General features: G+C 39.8%; 1 protein-coding gene and 1 non-coding gene across 2 annotated transcripts; both read right to left on the reverse strand.

Moving 5' to 3' along the window:
* Positions 1 to 92: 92 nt before the first annotated feature.
* Positions 93 to 166, reverse strand: TRNAN-GUU. Its single transcript has one exon. It is a non-coding gene; the product is annotated as a tRNA-Asn (tRNA).
* Positions 167 to 569: 403 nt separating this feature from the next.
* On the reverse strand, positions 570 to 7,327 carry LOC124679441 (chaperone protein ClpD2, chloroplastic). The gene is made up of 12 exons (XM_047215197.1): positions 6,391 to 7,327; positions 5,867 to 6,036; positions 5,545 to 5,774; positions 5,333 to 5,441; positions 5,113 to 5,243; positions 3,646 to 3,747; positions 3,282 to 3,563; positions 3,071 to 3,192; positions 2,685 to 2,979; positions 1,870 to 2,103; positions 1,364 to 1,597; positions 570 to 1,108 (listed from the first exon to the last, which is right to left on the reverse strand). The coding sequence occupies exons 1-12, from the start codon at positions 7,002 to 7,004 to the stop codon at positions 797 to 799; spliced, it is 2,835 nt and encodes a 944-aa protein (XP_047071153.1). The 5' UTR covers positions 7,005 to 7,327; the 3' UTR covers positions 570 to 796.
* Between the last annotated feature and the right edge of the window lie 17,862 nt (positions 7,328 to 25,189).

Genomic DNA, 25,189 nt, shown 5'->3' on the forward strand with positions numbered 1-25,189 from the left:
TTTGATATGCTTGGCGTGTGTAATTCGATTTTGGAGGACTTCCCCGAATCCAACCTGGAGCGACAAAAAAAGAAGAAAAGTAATAATTTTTACGCTAGAAGGAGGGCTTGAACCTCCGACCTTGTGGTTAACAGCCACACGCTCTGGCCAACTGAGCTATTCCAGCTTTGTTGTCTTGGAGGAAACATTTAAGAAAATAAAACTCTGTATAAAGTCGCATCACAAGGTTTATAATGTTTGCACATATCTATGGTTTCAAGTCCGTGTTCGCATCCTTAATCTAAGATCTCATTCCAAATAAGTTTTGCGTTGTGCATGAGTTGAAGTGATTGCCAGTGCGCACTAGTTCGTTCTCAGATTGAACGAACTGGCTTCTCAGAAGTCTTCCAGTCTAGTCATGTCAAGATTTATTTTTCAGATCACTCGAGCTTATTGCTCAGGAGTCACTGACTCGAGATTTCCTTTTGGAAAGTTGTAACTATTCAGAACGCTTATAGGAGAAGGCTTACTGAGAATGTGACTGGGCAAAAACGAGCAGGTGTTCAGAAGGATATGTTGAAGCACAGCAGTTACAGAATGTGTATATTCCAGTCTGACATAAGCAATGTACATATATGTTAGAAATGAAACAAGTATGTACAGGTGTTGTAAGACCTCAATTTACATTATATTCAGGGAGAAACTCCCATCACTTGGAGGCTATGTACATGAACTATGGAGACTATGCACAAAAGAATCAAGAAGCTTATCGACAGCAACATAATAAGCTTCTACTATACATTGGGGGCTTGAGCTTTTAAAGTGTTGGCGTGGGATCAGACAATTGAACAGTCTGATCGTTCATCCGACTCAAGCAAGGTTTCCCCTTGTCATCAGTGTCCATGGTTATGGTATCGCCAGGCTTGTAATGCCCAGAGAGAATTGCTTCACTGATGACATCTTCAACGAACTGGGTGACGGCCCTTCTCAGTGGCCGCGCACCATAGCTCTTGTCGTATCCTTGCTGAATAATCATGTCCTTCATTGCATCAGATACTTCTAAGCCGATACCGAGGGCCAAAAGCCTACCCTTCACCTCTTGCAGAATTATATTGAGGATAGCGAGCATCTGGAAAATCATCATTTGAAATACTTAGCACGGTTCCATAAACTACACGTCAGAAACTATAACACCATTTTTCCACCAAAGGAACAGAAAAATCTCATGTAAAAGATTTTAGGAGGTGTAAAGGGGACAAGGGGTCGGATTATATGTATTGGCATATTGTGCATAAATAGAATTATGGTTTTAGTTATCATAATCAAAAGATAGGTATCTTAAATCACAGAAAATAGAAAAGGAACTTGAAATAAAACAACAGACCTGATTCTTCTCAAGTGGACGGAACACAACCACCTCATCCATTCTATTGAGCAATTCAGGCCGAAAAAATGCCTTCAATTCTTCCATTACCAAGGATTTCATCACAGTATATGTGTTTTCTTCTGTATCATTCAGCGTTTGGAAACCTATGGCCATCCTTCCTTTGGATATCGATGCAGAACCAATGTTGGATGTCATGACAATTAATGTATTCTTGAAGGAAACTCTGCGGCCCTGTAGTTCACAAAAAAAAGAATATTGGTTTCATTTTAAGGATCTTGCCTAGTGTTTCTAGTCTGTTCACATAAAAGATTCAGTAATACACATCAGACTGTATCGGTAGGATCAGGCATATGTCATAACGAACAATTGGATTCTTGAATTCACAAAAATAGCTAACCTGACTTTCAAGGTTTATGATATATCATAATGAAGTGTGGAAAATATAATACAAATTTGATTTATCGACTGCGGAAAGGAATATCACGAATGTCAGGGTCTAGTACCTGTGAGTCAGACAAATGACCATCTTCAAATACTTGGAGAAGAATATTGAAAATATCAGGATGAGCTTTCTCTATTTCGTCAAGCAATACTACAGTAAATGGTTTTCTTCTGACTGCTTCTGTCAAAGTACCACCTTCACCAAATCCCATGTACCCTGGAGGAGAGCCTATCAGCTTGCTCACAGTGTGCCGCTCCATGTACTCACTCATATCTAATCTAACCATAGCTGACTCCTGTCAAAAGAAACAAAAAAAAAATATAAATTCCATGTAACATGTTCTAAAGGAGAGAATTTCTGGCACCCCGGAGCACTGGAGCTCGGTATTTTAAAATTTTGAAAATGGTAATTTGAAGTTTTAAAAAAACCGAAACAAAATTCCGTGAATACATACACATGTTCTGTATACTTGTGCAAAGTTTCAGTAAAAAGGAAATCTATTTTGGGCTGCAGAAAAAGAAAAAAACAAATTTGTGACTCTATAAAGGAATTAAAAAGTCATATTTTAACCCCAATTTTTCTTTTTTTGTCTAGCCCAAAATACAGCATATCTTTTTAATGAAACTTGTGGCATGTTTATATGCAGTTGTATATTTTTTCAGTAGTTTTTGATACCAAGAAATAATGGTTTCTAGTTTTTGAAAAAAAGTGCTCAGGTGCAACAAACAGTTTCGGTTCTAAAGTATAGGAATAATAATACTCCCTCCGTCCCATGAAGCTTGTCTCAACTTTGTCCAAATCTGAGTGTATCTAAGTTGAGTAAAGTTTCATGGGACGGAGCGAGTATAAAGATGTAACCAGGAAAGAGTGACCTACAGATCCAAAATAAGTTGCTGCCAGAGCTTTGGTTAACTCAGTCTTTCCTACTCCTGTTGGACCGCAGAAAAGTAGAGTAGCAATAGGTCTGTCAGGATCGCTCATGCCAGCGCGTGATCTCTTCACAGCTCTTGATATCGCCACAACAGCATCATCTTGACCTATGACACGCTTTCTGAGTTCATCATCTAGTCCTACTAGAAGCTTTCTTTCATCTGCAGTCAATTGCTGGACTGGTATGCCCGACCACAATGATGTGACTCTTGCAATTTCCTCTGATCCAATCATAGATGGCCTGCACCATCACATGTATTTAAAATTTCAGATGGTTAAACTGTGAAATGTGAAGTCCACCATAGATGAAATCATGAAATGAGAAAACCTACTCATCAGCTGAAGCTGACAGTGTTGATGTTGGACTTGTCTTTTCATCATCCAGTACTTCAATATTAACTTCATTCTCTTGGTCATTTTCATTCAGAGAATATTTCACCCTGTTAGTCAGTGCCTGAAATGTGTCGCACAATGAATTAAACATCTAGCAGCAGATGGACATAGATAAAAGTTATTTGCAACAGCTCTATCTAAATAGTCTACCACATCATGCATGGCCTGGACAGCTCTAATCTCTCGCCAATATTCATCTGGTGACTTCGAAATTATAGAGCACTGCTCTTCTTTCTTCCTTTTAAATGATTCCATCCGAGCTCTGCTACCAGCTTCATCAATTAGATCAATTGCCTTATCAGGAAGATGTCTGTCAGGGATATATCTCGCAGATAAATAAACCGCTGCATTGATGCCTTCTAAGGTGTATTTGCATTTGTGGTAAGTCTCATACTTTTCACGAAGACCAAGTAGAATTTTCACAGCATCCTCCTGTAGAGAGCATGAAGGAAAGTTAGAAGAAACTGATAGCCAAGAGTCCCGAGCGACTTCCAAATTTGAAATTCTGCACTACCTGACTAGGCTCATTTACATATACTGGCTGAAACCGGCGAGCCAAAGCCTTATCCTTCTCGAAATGCAAACGGTGTTCATCCAGAGTTGTAGATGCAATGCACTGTGAGTACAGACAAGCGTCAACCCGCGAAAAAGTAAAATAAGATGAGATGCTATATTAAATTATGCATCGAATGGGATAAAAAACACTTAATATTCACCACCGAAGTGGCCCATATGCATCATGACCGGTGATTATCACAAATACTTCGCAGTTATTCATAAAGGAATGTCACTCAAGTGACAAACTACACAGTACAACATCAGGACTCAGCAGCAGTTAAGAATCAGTCTAATACTGTAGTACTAGCAACAGCAATTGTTGTTTAGATATGCAACTATTATCCATGTACACATTTAAACAAAAAAACTTAAGGGATAAGTATGTTTTGGTCCCTCAACTGTTCACACTGTTCACTTTTGGTCCCTTATCTTTTTCCATATACCTTTGGTGCCTCATCTTTCTTAACAGGACAAGCTTGTTCCTTACCTGATCTGAAGCAGTATCACTAACACTATGTGATTTTTCACCCGAACTGTCACATGTTCGTCCCTGCTGGAACATATGAACTTGCCACAATAACATATGCCTTAAGAAAACATACCAAAGCAGAGAAGAGACATGGAAGAGAGATAGAGCCTAGGGGAGCTTAAGCTCGCCGGAGTTAGAAGGGAGAAGAGTGCCAAAAGAGAATGAAGACAGATCCAGGAGGGGAAGAAGAAGCTGACGTGAAGGGCCATGTGGCAAGTTGATCAAAACTCACACCACGTCGGCGAGAAAGTCACTTCGGGTTGGGTGAGAGGCCAAACTTGTCCAGTTTTGGAAGACGAGGGACGAAAAGTATATGTAAATAAATTAAGAGGCTAAAAGTGAACTTTGCAAACAAGTGAGGGATGAAAAACATATCTCAAAACTTAATTACATCTATGCAATGATAAGGTTAAAGGTGGCATGGAATGCACAACTTGCTATAATGAAGTACAAATCACAGTGTATGATTTGGCCTGTAGTACTTCAATCCTAATCTATTCCGAAACCCAACTAAGTAAGCCATTGTCCTCGTTAGATGTTTGAACAGAAATAAGGGTGCACAAATCATATATGCAAATAGTAAGTAAAAATATGTAACCACCTCCTGCCTATTTGGCTATTTGCAAAGTTGACATAGTGATACACATTTTACAGCCTATAGCACAAGCTAGCTACTAGCTAGAGCTGTGACCCGGAAGGACACCACCAAGCAACAAATAACATTTTTTTCCTTTGTAACTATTATATTACAAACCAATCCTAACTGTGACCATAAGGTAGAGAACCCTATACCTTTTTAGTTTAGAAAAGTTGCCATAGTGAGAACTGAGAAACAAGATGGCAACACATAGATGATAGATTTAGCCATAGGAGTTCCTTTTGTGAGAATGTTACCTGCAATTCACCTCTAGCAAGTGCAGGTTTCAGCAGATTAGCAATATCAAGACCAGCTCCCTTACTACCTCTTCCGGCAATTCCAGATCCAATAAGAGTATGAACCTCGTCGATGAAAAGAATAACATCACCTGCATGAAATTGTGGGGCTATATGTAAGACCAAAAACCAAGACAGAAGTTTTTTGTGTGTTCAATTCATACTGCACAAATCAGATAACCTGCTTTGCGCACTTCACGTATTAAACTAGTAACCCTGGCTTCTAGTTCGCCCCTCTCTTTTGCACCAGCCATCAGTAAGGCAACATCTAATGACAATATACGTCTTCCCTACATAACAATGTAAATTAGTCATAACTGTTAACCACTGTTGTGCAAGCAGAACTTTACAGTAAATTTGATTGTTCATCTATGATTGGTCGTGGAAACTCACCACAAGAAAAATAGGCACATCTCCGTTAGCAATCTTAAGAGCCAACCCCTCAGCAATGGCAGTTTTACCAACGCCGGCTTCACCCAAAAGAATAGGATTGTTCTTTGTGCGCCGGCATATAATCTGAACTACTCTTTCAATCTCCTTCTTGCGGCCAATGACAGGATCGATTAATCCACCGCTGGCTCGCATGGTCAAATCTACACAAAATAGAGCTAGTGCACTCTTCTCTGAAATGGCAAATAAAATAAGCTTATCCTTTCCACACTCCATTCATAAAGAAAATCAGCACAAACTCAAACAATGTAGCTTAACCCCTGACCTTTCTTTTTGTTTGTGTATTTGACAATTGCAGACCTCCCATTTCCAGCAGTAGATTTATCACGCAGTCTGAAAGAAGATAACCCCAGAGGCTCCCTGCCATCCTTGGCAAGCTCCCCTTTGACTCGGGCAAGCGCCTGCTTTGCTAGCTGAGTTGGTTCTACTCCTAAGCTACAATGAAGCACATTAATTAGGTAGTGTTAAATAATCATTAATGCGTGAAGACAACAGTTTATTTGATTTTCACTATGTTGGATTACCATTTCTTTGAGAAGTCCAGATAAATTAATTTGCATTTCCTGCATCCAGTCTGATGAAATGACTGACGATCCTCTTTTTGAACGAGCATTTCTGATGGTTGTCTATAGTTGTTACTATGTTCATGTTTTAACAGTTCAAAAGATGAAATGTTTGCCTATTGCTTAGGCGATCAAGAGACGGTTGGATGCATTGTTTATCTTGCTATCACATTTCTGAACACATAAATTAGGGAGAAATGAAAAATATGAAAACACCAGCACTAACCTCTTGAGGATGTTGTTGGTGGTGGCGTCATCCAGGTCGAGGAGGCCGAGCGCAATGTGGTCCGGGGAGATGAAGTTGCACCCCATGTTCTTGGAGAACTCGACGGCGTTGACGAAGACGCGCTTGCTGGCGGCCGAGAATGGCACGTCCGTGGCGAGCCCCGTGGCCGGCTGCGCGGGCCCGCGCTTCCCGACTGCGGCGCGGCAGGCGTCGCGTGCGCGGTCGATCCGGAGGGCCGGGCCGAGGAAGCCCGCGGCGGAGCGGTCCTCGGCGACGAGGCCCAGCAGCAGGTGGTGCGGCGCGACCGCCTCGTCCCCCATCCCGCGCGCCTCCCGCTGCGAGTGCACCACCGCCTTGACCGCCCGCTCGGTGAAGCGCTCGAACACCGCCCTGACGACGGCCCCGCGCCGCTGCTGCCCGCGCCGGGCCGGTGTCGTGGTTGCGGAAAGCGGGGACGGGGACGCGCGGAGCGGGCGCGCGAGCGCCACCGCCCTCCCGCCGGCCGCCGCGGCTGAGGACGCGGACGGGGGGAAGCGGCAGCGGAGGCCGGCGCCCGTGGCGGCGAGGATGGACGCGGACGGCGCCGACGACGACGAGCAGCAGCAGGCCTCCATCGTCGGTCGGTCGCGGTGTGCGATTGGACGGTTCCTCCTCCTCTCCGATTAAACTATGGACGGAGTCGTACCCGCTGCAAGGTGCGCGAGACCTTAAAGAAACGTTGCGCGGCGAGGAGGAAGGAATAGAGTAGTGGTGGCGGTTAGCTGCGTGGTCGGGAATCGAGTGATTGCATGGCGGAGGAAGTGGAGGACGCACGCAAGGAAGACGGGGATGGTGGGGAAAACCTGCCGGCACGGCGGCGCGCGCGGCGGTGGATGGAGATGCGGGGTGAGGACGAGGACGGGGGAGGAAAGGAAGGAATCTTTGGGTCGGGAGGGATCTTGGGTCGGAAGACGACGACGCGCGCGCGTGACGAGGGTCTATCCGATCGGGTTCGGTGGCTGCGCTCGCGCCGCTGCGGGGGTGTGATCGGGGATGGAGGGCCGATGGTGGCGAATGCCGGCAGAGGTTTGCGTCGCGGCGCCGGTTGCCGAAATGTGCCGTTCGGGGCTTCGTACGTGCTCCACACTGCACACAGCGTGGCTTGTTGTTCGGTACGTGACCACCGGCTGCCTTCCCGCGCGCGTGTGAGCCGGGGAAATGCGTCGAGGGTGAAACGGTTAGTTATCAACCGCTGCAACGATGTTGCATACACGCAGTACGCATGTAATGATCGGTGATCACAAGCTTCCAAGATCAACATCAGCAACGATCGTTCGGGTGCTTCAGATAATTTCCATTGCGTGCCAATAGCATTGCCGTTAGGCCTCCAACAATACAACATCCCACATACGTGTGAAAAAATGAGATTCTATCACGGGAACATTCCAAATCTGGTTTTGGCCTGATGGATTGGACACCGTTCAATTTTTCAATGTACAGTCGGATTGCAAATCTATTTTTTTTTTCTTTTTTGCCTTCCACGTGGCAAGCTTCCATTAGTCTGCGCCCTAAAATGCGGCGTCTGATTAGGATTCGTGAAAAAGAAGGGTCAGACGTGGCAACGACAATGGTTGCGGCTTCTCCTTTCTTGATATCGATTGTCCGGTGCGCCGATTGGACGTGCATCTTCTTAGTCATCACCGTGATGCTGGTGTCGATGACCCGCAAAGAGTGGTTCTAGCGGGCAACCCTCTCTGGTTCATAAGTTGGCCTCCAACTTTCTTCTAATTGGCTTGTTGACAAAATCCGAGTTGCCTTGTCCTTGATGCTCGGCCGTATATTGAACTGGGATTTGTTTGTTCCGGTGCAACCTCTGTTGTGGTTGGTTACTTGGTGTTTGTCTTAACCTTCTGGGGTGAGGTTGAAGACATCATATTGGGAGTGGTGGCGATGTGAATGACAAGATTGGTCTACGTTGGTGATCCAGGACTGTAGTTGTTTGTGTCTCGGTCGAGGATTCCCTCCAGTAATCGGTCATGTTTCATAACAGATATGTAGACATGTTGTGATCTCTTTTTTTATTTGAAAGGAATGCGGTAGGGCAAACCCCTACATTGATTTTTTTTTAAAAAAATAATAACCTAAATCTACATATGTGAGAAATTAAACCTAGTTGGCCGGTTGTACGTCCACTTGCCTAACCAAATGAGCTAGTGCCAATTCTTAAATCTTGATTCCTATCCGACTTTTCTCTAATTAAGTGGATGGTTCTATTTGGCTTAACTAATAAAAATGCAAATCTCAACCTCGTTATGAAAACTAACATGTGGATGGGTGATGATCATTCCAAACTAGGAAACAAATTACTCGCACACACAAGACTAGTAAAATGAGAACAAAGACATAGACATTGGGAAGAAAATTAAGTTGCCCCTGTCGGTATGTTGGGAACAGCTATCTCGGTTCTCTTGGCCTAGCGAAGGTGGGATGTGGACCACTAGTGACACTTAAAGTCTAGCTTAAGTTTTTCCTGTGTTTTGTTTTTGTGCGTTTTTTGTGGTAGTTTATAATGTAGTTCCTATTTTTGGTTGTTATGGGCGACGCTACTGACAAGTGAAACATGTGGTGGTTTGGTCTCTCGGGACACACGATTTACATTTTTGGCACTTTTGCATGTCACGTGTTGTAGTGTCGTAAGTTGATTTGGTAAGTACTATCTGAAATATTGTGAGCATATCTTCTTCTCCAACAGTAGAATGACAAAATATTGGGAGTATCCCTTGTCAACACTCGGATTTTTAAGTCCAGATGCCTATTATGCCATACATCGCAATCCCAGGAATATTATTTTTGCGAGACATAATATATTGATATCACATAACATCATTCATTACAAACCATAATTGTCTTACATCAAGGGATCACATGATCCAGTCTTACAACATAGTGGATCTAGAGATCCAATTACAAAACACATAGCGGAAGCGAAGTAGCGGTTGTGGTCCATCTGCTCCATAGAAAATTGTTCACGTCAGGAGTAGCCCTAGTTATCATAGATGTCCTGTAATATCCCAGGTTTAGAGGCAACAAAATGAGAGAACACCAAAGTGTGCATTGCATTCATGCATAGAAAATCCAGGAAATTTTCGCGCTTTCAAATAAAACTTACCACGGTAACTGAAGTTTCACTTGACTTGCTGGAATTGAAGTAGATCATCAAGTCGAGCGCTATAAACTTCACTGTGATCTTTGCTAAAACCTTATTTTGGGTAGAGATGATTTGATCTATGGGCTAGATCAAATGGAGTTAGTTTTACATCAAACAACACCCTAAGTAAGGATCCACTACAAGATCTTATAAAAGATCTCAACATGCCATTCCGTACAACAACACATGAATAATTATTCAATCCTAAATCAAAGAACACAATTAATTAAGACACTATTCTATACCTATCTTATCCATGTCTTCTGCTAAATAAATGTTCCTACCATGAGTCACATGGTATATCTTTTCAACTACAATACTTGAACCATGCCAATGACATTCATATTCATTCTTCATTAACTTTGACCATTACAATCTTGTTTCCCAACTCATTCCATTAAACCCTAGAGAAAGGAGAATCATTCATATGCTTATTCTATCCATTGAATAGAACCTATATTACTATTTAAACCTTATCCAATTGAGGTACTTGTTGATACTAACCAATGATACAAGAAATATAAGTCAAGTATTAAACCCTAATTGACCTAGCTAATACTTGATAGTAAGTAAGAACCTCTTTTACTAGTGATCCAAGAGAGAGACAAGTGTGGTGATCATTACAATTTGGTAATGATCATAAACCCTAGAGAAACCCGACCTATTCACAATAGCTCAACCTAAAGAGGTATACCCAAGTGTATGGACTAATACTTGATCGTGGAGAGAGAACCATAATTCACCAATGAATTGTTATGAGACCAATACTTTGATCATTACAAATTGGGTGATGATCATAAACCCTAAGAATCTAAGGGAGTGTGTTGAAAAAAAGTATTAAAGAAGAGAGACTAGTGAGGAATAAGTTGATCATGTTTAATGCATGATCTTGCCTTATAAATTGAGATGATAAGTTAAACTTATATCTATGATCAATAGATCTCATTTATCACATGAAATGATAAATATATCAAGAGTAGTTAATCCAGACAAATACTCATGCCTTGTATAGAGTAGTAATGATATTGTATTTAAACCTTGCCTATTCAAACACTTGAGACAAACCTAGAATTGCCTTGATACAATAATTTTACCTAAGTGAGGAGGATGACCCTAGCCACTAAAACATGATCAAAGCTTGTACCATATCTTAATCCTAGTTGTGTATCACATTGGTGATCATAACTAAAACCGTAGGCCATATTTGAATTCCAATCCAAGCATCACTTTGGATCATAAGTAAAACCTTGCCATGTCTCATGCCTATTTAATACTTCAATTAGTGAAGCATCACCAAAACCCTAAACCTTTCATATAGGATTCACCTCACATAAAATCATAATTCAGTTTTATCCTCATTACCATTTATTTTAAACTCTAGTTATAAGTATATATATGTGAACTAGTAATGTTGTTAAGCACATTAGTTAAACCTAATAATGTGATCACCATGCACATGTTATTAATTTTCAAACTAATTGAATATATTTGGTTTCTAAATTAAAGTAATTGAGACAAACATTTAACCCCTATCTATTTGAAATTTAGAATATCTCTCACAACAACACAAATTTAATCAAAGCTTAAATATTTGTTTGAACAAAACAACTATGCAGTATGTATTTCTATTAAATTCTATTGAGATTAAAAATCGGTAAAACCTGCAGAACAACATAAAAGTCAGAATTGAATTCAAATAATAAAATAGAAACCAGAATAATAAAACAGACAATTTTGAAAAGAGAAAGAGAGAGGGAGAGGCTTACCTTTCCAGCCAGCGCAGCAGCCTAGTAGTTGGCCCAGGAGCAGTCCAACACCACCAGCCCAGCCAGAAGAGAATCATCTTCTTCCTCTTGCCAGAGATCGACAGCGCGACCGGCCACCGCATCGACACTGCACGTCGACGCAGCGACACGCCCGCTAGCTCGCCACGTAGCCATCCTTCTTCTTGTCCATCGCCAGGAGGATGCTTCAAGATTCCGACCCGAACCCTAATGCACATCACCTCCGCATCCTGACCGCCCGTCGCCGACGCTCGTCGTCGTCTCCGACCACGCCTCGAGCTATAAAAGCTCGAGAAGAACCACTAAAACCCTAACTAGATCCGCAACCCTCTCATACCTTCTCAAACCCTTGCCATTTCTCTCAAACACCGGAGCCATCATCGACAGGTTCTCCGGCTAGCCGATGTTTGAGGACACCCCAGGGTCCATTGTGTCGTCTCGGTGAAGCGCAAGACTCTGTAGATCATCTTGGTGGAAGGAATCGAGCCGGAGCTCTCCCATCTGATCGAATTTCATCAATTTCTGTCGCGGTGGTTCGCCGGAATCCGCGGCATAGCGCCCGTCTCCGACCATCCCTGACTCCATCGACCAAACCATCAGCACCAAGGTGACTTTGCGCATCTCCTGCACCCACTGGTTCCTAATTTCGCATCCCGTAGCATCATTTGGAGAGTTCGCCGGAGTTCGCCGCCGCGGTAGAGCTCGCCGGAGTGAGCTCCGGTGACCATCTCGTGGAGGCTCCACCACCTTTAGGTTCGCCGTCTCGCGCTGCTTCGGTGGGGCATATTTGCGCGTATGCGGGAGGCCTAGAACCTCATCGACGTTACTCGCCGGCGAGTCCTCCGGCGTGTTGACGTGGTGGTGAGATTGGTGGTTTGTTTGACCCGGTCAACTGCCAACAAGGCAGCTGACCTGGACCAGACCCCACTTGTCTGTGTCTATGGGTAGTTTAGGGCGGTAGGTTTAGTATTTCCACTTATTTATAAATTCCAGAAAATCACTGAAACTTTACCGAAATAAATAAAATTCATTGTTTCTCAGAAAAATATAAATAATATATCAAAATGCTCACAAAAATAAACTCTATTCAAATAAAATATAAAATAAAAATGTGTGTCAAAATAAAAATTCACTTATTTTTATCTTTATTAATTATGTCTTTCCAACTGTTTTAAATAAAATTTGAATTCAATAAATAGTTAAGTTTCAAAAATTAAATTTTAACTATTTAAATAACTAAGTAAAATATTAAGATTAGTTTTCTTTATCATATTTGCATTGACTTAAATATTAGTGGTAATTCATAAATCCTAATTGAAAATTGCTATTTTCTATTTTCTTAAATACTAATAAATCAAGAAAATATTAAAATACAATATTAATTTGGTAGCTTAAGTATTGTGAACTCAAACATTTTCAATTAGCAAGTTATTATTTTAAAACCTAACAATAATTAGGGAACCCTGATTTCTAGATTAAACCCTAAGTAGTGTTTCTCTTAATTATTAAATCACTTAAAAATAAATAAAATGCTAATACCATCATTATTTTTGTTACAATGTAATTAGTGACCACAACTATATTGCCAATTAACATTTTAGGAATTGTATCACAATTTAGAAATCCTAGTTTTATTATAAGTTAGAAACTGGATCCCATTATTTTATGTGATCATTTCAAAATGTTTTAACTCTAAAACCCTAGTTGTTTATCACATGTGATCATGTGAATTTCACCTTACATAGAGAACCTTATTATGTGACCAACAAATACAAGTCATGATCCACCAATATAGAACCAATTCACATGAGTCATCATTCCATGTCTTTATTTCTGAATAAACTTTGTATAAACAATTAGTGCCACCTAGATATAAACCCTAACTTGTTAATTGGATTAGTACCATTGATCACCACTCCTATATACCATACCATTCAGATCAACCTCAACCATCAAACCCTAGTAGAACCATAGTGATGAACCCTAATACCAATCTTGTAGTAATGCATATTATATGCTCCTATCCCACTAAACCCTAATTAAGGATCATAAACCACTTAGCTTCGAAACCATTAGTGATTCCTTAGTGAAACAAATAGGAAGCCATAGTAAACCCTAACTCATAGAAACATCCTGATAACCATCCTTTGATATGATGCTTAGGAGAAGCCATAAGTAATAAACCTGCCAAAACTTGCTACATATAGACCCATTCAACTTAAGAACCAACTAGTCCCTATTAGAAAACTAAATGAATCCAATAGTAAACCCTAGAAGCCATAGCTCCTATTTTTAATAGTTCTTGTTCTTATTTAACATGTTCTTCAAAAGTTATTCTTTTGAAGTACAAAGGTCAATCAAACCATAGAAACCATAGTTCTTATTTGAAATACTTCCTATTTCTTAATTAACATGTTCTTCAAAAGTTATTCTTTTGAAGTATAGTATAAGTAATCATCAACCATGTTCTGTAGAACTTAAAATTGACAACTGTTCTTTACATATTGTTCCACCACTATTCTTTATGTGTATGATTGTTATGATGTCTTATATCACTTGGTTATGATGCTAATATAACCAAACCCTAATAAGAACCTTGTTTGAGAACCATTCTAAAAGTGCAACAAACCCTAAAGAAATCTTTACAACTCATACATCCTAAATTATCGAGGTTAGGTCACGCTCGGGACGATTGCATCTCATACTATGCATTATAGCATCTTTGCCAGTTCTTTAAACATTGTCCTTACCGGACAATGATGGTATTTCAGAATTTGGAGTTCTCACGTATCGAAGCTTTTGCCTGCATAATCTTGCAGTCAAGAAAGGCAAGTTCATCGCTTGCTCATGTCATTTGATTATTTGTATCAAACTATATGCAAAGTACTATACTTATCACTCTTGCATTAAAAAGCAAAGTATTATTTTACAATTATGAATATGACTATGTGGTGGGCAATGGAACCATGGTATGTGTTGATATGGTGGAGGTTCCATTGCATGGGTACTACTCATCTAGGACTAAGTACCAATGCCGTCCAGTGATTCTAGCGCCGTACATATCGCGTTATCCATAAGATCTACAATGGCTCTGGGGAAGTCAGCTGTATCTTTTCCCCTCTGCACGCCAACGGACTGGTAGAGCTGCGGGGTGTTGGAGGCACTACCGTAGGTTGGGATAGCCTTTTAAATCCCCATCCGTGTGTGATGACGAGCTCTACGGTCTATGATGGATTGTCCAAAGTACACCGTGAGTAAAGCCGTATTATCGGGAGATGTCTACTGGGGGTGTACGGTTGGACAAAAGGGTGGGTTTGCAGGGTCGCGGAGAAGGCTGTGATTGGCTTGGTCCTTATACTGGGCCTCACACCAAAGGAAGTGTGGACGAGGATATACTCTCGGCCGGCAACAAGGATAAGTTCTCTTATGGGGTAAAGTAACGCACCTCTGCAGAGGGTATCGAAATTGTAGTTGTCACTCCCTGTTCCGGGAAGGGAACTGCGAACGCGGCAGGAAAGGAACTCCACGAAGTTCTGTTCAACCTGTGAAGACTGACGGGCATAGTTTTCAGAATAAAATAAACCTTTTGAAGAAATGTTTATGAAAATTTGCATTGGCCTATGACTTTCTGGTCTGTGGTTGTAGCTAGTGCATGATACACCTATTTCCTAATATGAACTTGCTGAGTACGCTCGTACTCATTCCCTCCCATTTGAACCCCCTTCTTAGATCAAGGCACCGAAGGATAAACTACCGTGGAACTCGAAGACAAAGGAGTCAACTGCAACAAGATAAAGAATCCAATCAAAGAAGTCAATGGAGTCAACTTCAGCATTAGCTAGAGTAGAAACCTAGTCTAGCATTAGAAGGGAACCATTTCCCTAATCCTAGCACCTAAGTAGCTAGATTTCTATAGAAAGCCAATTAGCTCTTAAGCTTGAGTTAGCAATAATTTAGACTACGAGTCGTTCTTCTGGAGTTTTATTTGAAGTTTTACCTCACTGTAAAGTAGGAGGCTGTGTTGATCTTATGTAAACAGATTTTGTATCCTTCTATAGACATACTTTGGACTCGCATATGTTTCTGTTGTACCACTCTGAGAGATGTAATATGAGTGGAACGGTGTTCACTTGTGTTATGTCAACGACTTGTGTACTACACCATGCAGTGGTACGCTGGGTCATTTCACGTCCTGCTGTCCGTCTTCTTGGTAGTAGTGCTCCTCTTTATAGTCTGGCCATTTGAATAGCCAGGGACAAAGCCGTGAGTACTTTAAAGTACTCGCAAACTAATACTAATGTAAGCATTATAAACTATAGTAAGGGGGTTCTAAGCTCTAGGTTCATTTGCATAAAGCCAGTTTTATTTCATAAGCATTTAGTAAACAAGACTCTTCATTTGCCTAACTTAACTCAAGTGGGAACATTAGTGTCATTCCCAGAACTCTGTTGTGATTCAAGCCAAAGTCACCTTTCAAGTTCAATTCACAAGTCACCCATCACATGTCACCTTTTTGGAAAAGTTCTGATGACGGAACAGTATGGCCTTTCCAACTGTCCATGACCGCGGACGCGGCTATTCCAATAGGTTTACACTCTGCAGAGGTTGCACACTGGTGCCACAACATTTGATTACATCCATCAGGGATAACCCTGAATAATCATAACTCAGTATGCGGATCATCAACCCTTAACCTTTCACTTACATAACCTAGTATAGGCACCTCTCCCAATGATCTTGGCCTCCTAGTGATAGCAAACCGCCAACCTGGGAACTGCACAGGGCTTGGGTAGGACATTCACCTCATTTCACGTCATTTCACTTTCAACGGAGGCAGCCTCGGCATAACCCCTATGACGCTTGTTCAGAGGGAACCCATACTAAGATATATAAATTTCCAGCTAAAGCCTTACCCATAATCAGGTATTATGGGGGTACTCAAGAATTGGAATGGTATCGCATCCGAACCCAATCATCAGTTTTTGTTAAAGTCACCCAGTCATTCATGTCATATTCACCTTCAAGAATCTTTCAATAGAATGACTCATCATTCCAGGTTTTTCAAAGTCATTGGTTTTCAAAAGTTCCCATCTAGAGTAGTCACCTTTAGTTTTAGCACTAGCAACTAGTCATGAGGGGTACTAATTAACTTGTAGCTCTCTAGGCTAAGTGTGATGCTCTTGTACTACTCCATATCTAGACCAAGTGAATCATGAAGCAAACATGAACTTTGAGAAACCAAAGTCAAAAACTTGTACGGTAAAAACTTGGGTTGGGATCATTAAGCACAAAGTAATATGTAAAGGTTCCTTGCTCTTGTAGAGCTTTGCATTAGTGTAGCTTGCAAGAGTATAGCTTGCCTTGAGTGGTGTATTGATCAAAGTTTTCTTCTTCTTCAAAGTAGACCTCCTCCTCCTGATAGTCCTTGGTACTAACGTCTAAAAACGGATACGAGGTATACAATCACCAAACAAATCTTAAGGCTAGACTAAGCACACAAATGGTTCACACAAGCTATTCTAGCATCACAACATTATTATCATGTTGGTTGTCTTTGTGTTCTTTTTAAGAAAAATAATTTCCTCTCATTAAAAATATTTACTAGGGTTTCTATTTAGTTCTTTGGAGAAATAATTTCCTCTCATTGAATCTTATTAAGATTTAATCTCCTCAAATAATAAAGTATGAGTACATGTTGACCAAGGTCAACACTTCATATTTATCATTTGAGGAAAGTGATTTAAATGAGGTATTATACCTCATGCAATTTAAATACTACTATGGAAATGATTTAATATTCTTAAATAATAGCATATGAGGTCATGAAGTCTAATGTCATCACCTCACCTTGAATTACTTGGGAAAGTGATTTAAATGAGATGCTACACCTTATAGAATTTAAATATTATTTTTGAAATAATTTAAATGAGCTAGAAATGGCCACATAGCCACTATTTGAATCTAGCCCATGATCATATGAAACAACCATATCATATTTTTACATATTCATATAGACAATATGAAATGTGATTTTTGAGAGTTGGAATCAACTGAAAATTCATTATGGTTGATTTTTAATAACTATTTGAATTTGGAAAAGGTAATGACTTGTTATTTTTATTGCAGGTGATCTACAATGAACTAGGGTTTGAAACCAGTGGGCATAAGCTTTCCAACAATATAAAATTCATCAAATTTGGCTCAGTAGATTTGATTCTATTAAATTTTGAATCAAGCACCAGTATTGAATTTCAGTTAAACGAAATAATTCGAATTTGAATTGTTGGGCTGCGCGGGAAAATGAATTGGGCCAGGGGAGAAAAAGAAAACGGGCCGGCCCACTGCATGTCTTGCACGAGCAGGCCGCCTGACAGCGGGATCTACTGTCAACGGTACTTAAACAACGAAACAGTATGATCTATGTGAGCCGCATGATTAGAGCAGGATCCGACGGTCCACGTGCGTCGTCATTGACGACGAGCACAGGCTCACTGGCGGCGAGCCTAGGGGGTCGGCGGCTCACCGGAGGTCCAGCGGTCGTCGGCGTTGATGCAGGGCGGCGTTGTCGAGGATGGCGAGGCTCCTTGTACCGGCGGCGTCTCCTGGGGCGGCTCCTAGCTCCGACGATCTTGCAGCAGTACTGGCGGCGCTCCGGCGATCGATTGGGGCTCGGTGGATGAAATTGGGACGAGGGATTGCTTGAGGAGGATCAGGGAGAGGAGAGGAGTGAAGTGGTGTGAAGAACTAAAGTGGGGGGAGCCTCCTTTTATAGGGTTGAGGAGGTTGGCAAGGTGAGAGAGAGGGGGGAGGGTGACATGGTGAGCATGGTGGTGGTGACCAAGGGGGTGGCATGGCCATGGCATGGATCCTCTATGCATTTTTCTTGGTCTATGAGTGCAATGCAATCTTAGGTGAGGTGAGGCCAAGGTATGTGACATGGTTGGCAAGGCTAGAGAGAGCTAGAGCATGCACAAAAGATCATGGCCAACATGTGTGACATATCCCATGACATAGGGAGAGAGCTTGTGTCATGGTGAGCATGGCTAGGCAATGTGATGTCATTGGGAGTTGTTGGAGTACAAGGTGCACTATATATGAGCACAAGAAAAAGGGGAGTGAGGTGGGGAATAGTGGGTAGAATAGTGGTTGTACTTTTTATTCAACTATGTGATCACCATATGTGAGATGTAATGGTCTCATTTGACTTTGAATTTGGCTAAAATACTTTATGGCTGTGATATAAATAATGTTTGGCATCAATTGGTGGTCTTGGTTTGCAATTTGGAGTTGGTTTGTGAAAATTCCAAAATTTGGGGCAATCTAGAATCTGTTTCAAAGTTGCCACTTTGCATGCTTATATTAAGAGTTTGACTTTGAATCAGCAAGGTTGACTTTGACCAAGTTGTTTACTTTTATGAGTACAATAGATCTGGGCAAAAAGATTAGAAAGTTTAGCTTAAAAAATTAACCGAAGGGGCTCAAAGTAGGTAACATGTTAAAAGTGGCAGATTTGACCATTAGCATATGTAACTTAGATTTTCATTTTTCCTTTGATTTGTGTTGCTTTTCTTTGACCCAAATTGTATTGTTTTGTGTTCAAAGGGTATAGTGTTGTGTTTAAGCAATTCAAACAAAGAAAGTGGGGCATTTGCTCAAATTTGCAAATTGGCCATACACTCACATATGTCTCTCTCCTATTTGGTTTTTATTTTCTTTCTATTTTGTTTCACTTTGGATTTGGCTTGGGGTGAGTACTAGGTTGGGTTTGTTAAGGTTTTCAAACCATCTACACAAGGTAGATCATGACATAGGCCTATATTCACAAATAGGGCCATAGGCTCATATGTGCCTCTACTTCTATTTTATTTTCTTTTTAATTTGTTTCCATTCGATCCTAAATGCATGGTTGTGGCTTAGGATCTATTTCAAATTCTTCAAACACACATTCATGGTAGTAGCAAACATTCCATTCATTCACATAATAGAAAATATTTTGGAAATAGGCAAGTTTTTGTTAACCCTAAAAATTGAATAATTGAAATTATGGTTCTTAATTGTTTCAAATTTTGGGGTGTTACATCCCTAGCCCTGTTTTTTTTTTCAGGAGTGGGTCTCCTGTGGTTATTCAAAACCTTTATGGTTTATGCTTCAGCATACGAAGATAAATGGCAATACTCGAATGGTGGAATAATGGATCTACTTTGAAGACTTCAACCCAACAGTCTATTTATCAATAGTTTTTTATTCATGTTTATTTTGATCTAGTGTGTGTGTGTGGGTTGTATTTATAACCAAGGAAATCAGATGATTTGATTAAGAAACGAGCATATATGACACTATTGCACATACATGTAGCTCAATTATAAATACATTAAATAATTTATGTGAAACCTAATAACTAAACTCTCGTAGGAGCATAAAAAGGCAACACAGCTATTTTCATTGGACCACTAACATAATTTAAATAGGATCACTTTTTTGAGGTAATAATCATTTTGAATTTATAATATATATTGCTTCCTGCTCTTGTGGTACTTTTGCGCTAATCAATGTCATTATCACCATCTAAAAAGTCAAACCAGAGTCAATAATCAACAACCTTGATATAAGATGCATCTACGACAAGCAAAACCATAACACGAAATCAACTCACATATCAACAAATGATAAAGATAATCGCACTACATATAGTGTCTCAATTTGATTCTGGTGTGAATAATACTATCTTTGTACTATACTTTTTTTGATTTTTTTTGTTTCATGATTCATTGATCGAGTTTATTTTGATTTTTGAAGGAATGGTATAGAAATATTTTATCATTGATGTGCAAAATTTAAGATCATTGATGTAACTTTCTCGTTGTAGATTTATAAGGAGCATGAAAAAACTTTGCAAGAAAAGGAAGCATCGGATATCCTCTCGCTCTGAATTCTATGAGAGGATGAATTATCCTCTCAACCCAAGAGGCCGAAATATGATTTATCGGGTGTATCTTGATAATTTTAGTTTGATTATTTATGTTACATAAAGTTCATGTCATTGTAGTTCTAATAAACAAATAGAAGATCAACCTTTTTACCATTATGTGTTTATGTGACGTGACATTAATTAATGCAACATGATTAATATTTTTTTAAAGAAATACTTACTTATGTTTGTGTTTTTCTATCATATAAACCATATACTAGGAGAGCAATTATTTCTAAAACACCTTTTTTAGACCTAGGCTTGGAATTAGGATTAATGTAACCGAAAGACTATATTCCTATAGTGTTGTTGATTCATCCACGATAACAACGACCATGTCAAACATAACTAAATAACTCTATAACCAAGAGTTCACTTTTTTCCATACTTACATTTTTGCTTACGCAAATTCCACCTATGATGCATATATTCATGTTATTGCCCACCCACAAAAATATGCTGCTTCGAAGCAACAACTCATCTTGTCCCATCATTGGATCAATGATGCCTACCATCGATGCATGGATGAACTAATGATAAATGTAAAATGTAAAATGTATCCATGAACTTTTAGTACAGTTGATATTATATTATATGATATAGTTGATATTATGTTACCAACATGTCTTCCACTGATTCTGGAGATTTTCCATAAAAATCCCATTTATTTGGTATTTCATTCTAGGAGGCAGAAAAAATATTTTTTTAGTGTTTTTTTACTCTACGGAGCTAGGTGACTCGTAAAAGGGCAAGGTCAAAGAGGATGCTTCAGAATTTTCGAGGAGCATCCAGCGGGCCAAATAGGAGCATTAGGAGGCCACACCGCTGGGATAAATGGGCCAGGGAATGGATCAGGGGGCCGATGATGCATGTAAAATGCATATCTGAACTTTTTAGTTTATTGGTACATATTCTCACATCTTTATTATTAAATTGGAGTTGGTCGTTTGACACTCAACGCGTTTGATGGTCATCATTAGAAGCATTCGGACCCTCTAAACTATGCTCCCTGTCTCTGCTTCGTTCGATTCATTTTACAGCAAGTCTGCATTCACGGTAAACATGGTATCACCAATCACGCTCATATGCACTATGGTATGAGAAGATATACCTTCCCTATTCCCGCACAATCATCGTCGGGAATGCACCAACATCTTCTCTCACCATTTAATTGCTTTTCATGTCAGGTAGGCCCCATCTCTTCTCTCATTAGCGTTAATTAAGGATTGTATCAAATCAAATAGCACTTGGCAAATACTACCTGATTTATATTCTTTCTCATTCCTTGTTTCCTAATTTGCGCTAATTAAGGACCAACCACACCAAATCAAATCATACTTGCCAAATAGTTATCTGATTTGTTTTCTTTCCTCGTTCTTCTCGATCCGTTTATACTACAATCTTCTCTTCCGACTAATCGCAGCTCGACCGACGCTTTCTCCAAATCCTGCACGCCCTCTCATCTCGGGGAGGCCCATGGCCAGTCATTCTACATTGCCGCCATACAGCAGGTTGGATGTCGTGTCCAAGAATCGTCGCTTGAACACATCCTGCATGTGGCGTCGGCGGTGGTGACGACGTGGGGCAGGAAGGGGAGCATGTTGTTCTCCGCCTTCTATAGGCTAGACCTCTACGCATAGGCATGGTATCGCGGGCTGATCAAGAGCATCTGAGCGTTTGTTCTTTGGTGGCGCCACTTTTGGTCGTCGGAGTTGAAGATGCCACTAGAGACTCATATTTCTGGTAGCGGCCTTCCATTCTTGGACATGGATATGGATGACCCAACCGAAAACATCGTCGACCTTGCGGTGACCCCCTTGCCGTCGGAATGATCATCATGATTCCATTGCAGGATAGGCGAAGAGCTCTTCACGATACATGATAACAGTGCAATGCCAAAATCCATGCCTTTTTTCAAAACTTTGAACTGCATTTCTAATTAGTATTTATTAGCATCAGTTATGCATTTTCTTTAGAACTATGAACTGCATTTATGATTACTACTTAGTAGCATCAGTTATTTTGTAGCTCTTTACTTTCATAGATGTAGTAACATAATTTTCTTTGGCACTGACTTCTTGTACTTGGATGATTAAACTAGCTGATGTTGTGTGTTTAGTTTGTCTACTCTTTTGTTGCCAATAAATGGGATCAAGGTTGTTACCTTCTGAATTTGTATATTCATATCAGACTTAGCTCACCAATTGAAAGATAATAGCATAACACTTTTTCATGGATTTCTTACAAAAACATTTTTTACATGGTGATTTTAGTAGTGGTAGTAGTAGCATACTACTTTTTAGCTTAGAACTGGGAAGAAAATGAGCAATTCATGTATGTATATAGCATTTTTTTAGCTTAGCACAAACTACCTCCGTTTCAAGGAATAAGGCGCCCTCGTTTTACGTGGTTTTTTTTGATCAAGAATAACTTCAAATAGATAAAGGTTGTTTGCATGAAATTAGTATCATTGAAAAGTGTGTTTCAATACGAATCCAACGATACTAATTACATATAATATAATCAAAATTTTGTTGCTCAATTTTTATGGTCAAATTTCGTCTTGGAATACGCGTGCGTCTTATTCCTTGAAACGGAGGTAGTACTACCTAATTTTTTTTTTCCTTTTATTAGAATGTTGATTTTCAAATATAGCTTTTGAAACACAACAACAGTTGTTTTAGTCCGTGGATATTTATGAAACTTATAAATGATTTTTAAGAAAAGAGCAAGCTCTTTCTTTACGCTGTGGTTGTGGTTATATTATAGTGTCATAAAGTAATTTATTTTTACATCTTCTATCGCAGAGGTCAATATTGAATTGTTCTTGTCTTTTTGGTTGAATTGGTATAGTTTCCGGGACTTTGATTGATGTTGTGATGGCCGGATAAGGTTAATGCTATTTCCTGATGGATGCTTTCTTTGGTATTCTGGTGATCGGCTGTGGGAGATCATTTAGATTCCATGGAGTCGTTTTATTTTTTACTTTTTGTTTTATAGCTTAATTGTTTGTTAGTCCTACATTACCAGATCGCAAGATGTCTTATCTGAAAATGGAAACATCGTGTGGCGTGACAGATAGTTTAATTTTTTTCTGACAAAGTATATATGTTTGTTTAGCAGATACCAGAACTTAGTACATACACTTGACATTACGACAGCAGATTCTATTAGATATTTTTTTCCCGAGTGATACGTGGACTTATATGAAGGATCTTAAGACACAAGTTATGACTAACTGTAACGTCACAATGAGGATATTATCTGTAGGGTGCCACTTTCTGAAACAAAAGCTTCCTTTGCCATTTCGAAGGGGTGTACATTTAAACGTCCTTGGCAAACAATGCATTAACATGACTCGTGGTTATATTACTCTCTATTTGGTTTTTTTCATACCTTTTTGCCCCCGAAAGAGATTTCTTATTTGTATATCACTTTGTTGTTGAAAGAGCTTTGTATACTATCACATGATCGATGATGCTTCTTGCCAGTCAGTCGCGTCGGAATTGAGAAACTTGTAACCCTTCAACCTAGGTAGATAAAATATGTTAAGGACTTATTTGTCAGGTAAGATGATATTTGCCACATTCTCTACAGATAAGTGATTTCATATTTAATCCCATGCTTTTAATGGTAGCAACTTGCAATCTTCTACTCATGAAAGATGTTCTTTTATACTCCTTACATGCATTCTTTATTTTCTACTATGTTCTCAGAGCCACATCGCTCCTTCAAAGCAAAACACCAGGCATGCATCACCGCTGCAGCCATGCGCGAGAACCAGGAGTTATGCACCACCACCAGCATCGACATGAGTCGGTTCTTTAAATTGGCTAACCTGATGGGATGGCACGAGCGAGTGATATGACCGATATTAAACATAACAGGCCTAACAATGGCACAGAATATTTTGTATATTTTGTACACCACAAGGGCAGTTAGACGCCTCCACGATATGAGCAAAGTGAAATCTCAGTCCGTAAGATATAATTGATAGATTATTGCTTATGCATATGATTTTAAATTATGTCTTTTTCTTGAACAAAATGTTAACCAAACATTATTTTAAAAATATCATGTGGATATATTTTCAATGCATGTATTTATACGCAAAATAATTTAAGAGGCCGTAGCAATGCACGGGCATACAACTAGTATTTGCAACATATATGATGTTATATTCATGTTTTACATTGATTTATGGGGATTTATCAATGATCCCTTTTATTTGGGTTACAACTCTGTAGGACAGGAAAACATGTTTTGTGTATTTTTTAGTTTATTGATCACATATTCTCATCATATGAAAGTGGAGTATAAGACAGATATGTTGCATCATCTCTATGTTAGAACATGAAGCACATATGAATGATTATCAAACACATATTGAAGTTCCATCAATATTATGTCATTGATGAATTGTTAGTACCCACTACAACTTAAAAAGAGAGTAGACAAGTGAACCCATGAACCCCGGTCCAATTTTAATCATAAGAAACACCTTTCCACTAATTTTATCACACTTTCTACTTGTAGCAATATTTTAATCCGAAAATACAAAAAAACCTTCTTTACTTAATCACAAACAAAACCCGAAAACAACTATCTCTTTACCTAAGTTTACATAGTTTATTTGCTTTACTTTAACTACCTATTTTATCTACAATCACTAATACGAAACCTTGTGCTTGACAATCACACGATGGAGTTGGGGACACAAGACAAAACTTTGCTTTGCAGGATTGCTGGAAGAAGAGGAAGATGAGATACCTCTAAGCCACTTTCCCGAGAGTTCGTTATAAACCCTCGAGTCACCCTTGTGGGGAAAGCTTCTCTTGCTATGACACTCCGCACTTTCAT

Source organism: Lolium rigidum, chromosome 7 (assembly GCF_022539505.1).
Source record: "Lolium rigidum isolate FL_2022 chromosome 7, APGP_CSIRO_Lrig_0.1, whole genome shotgun sequence".
NCBI lineage: Eukaryota > Viridiplantae > Streptophyta > Magnoliopsida > Poales > Poaceae > Lolium > Lolium rigidum.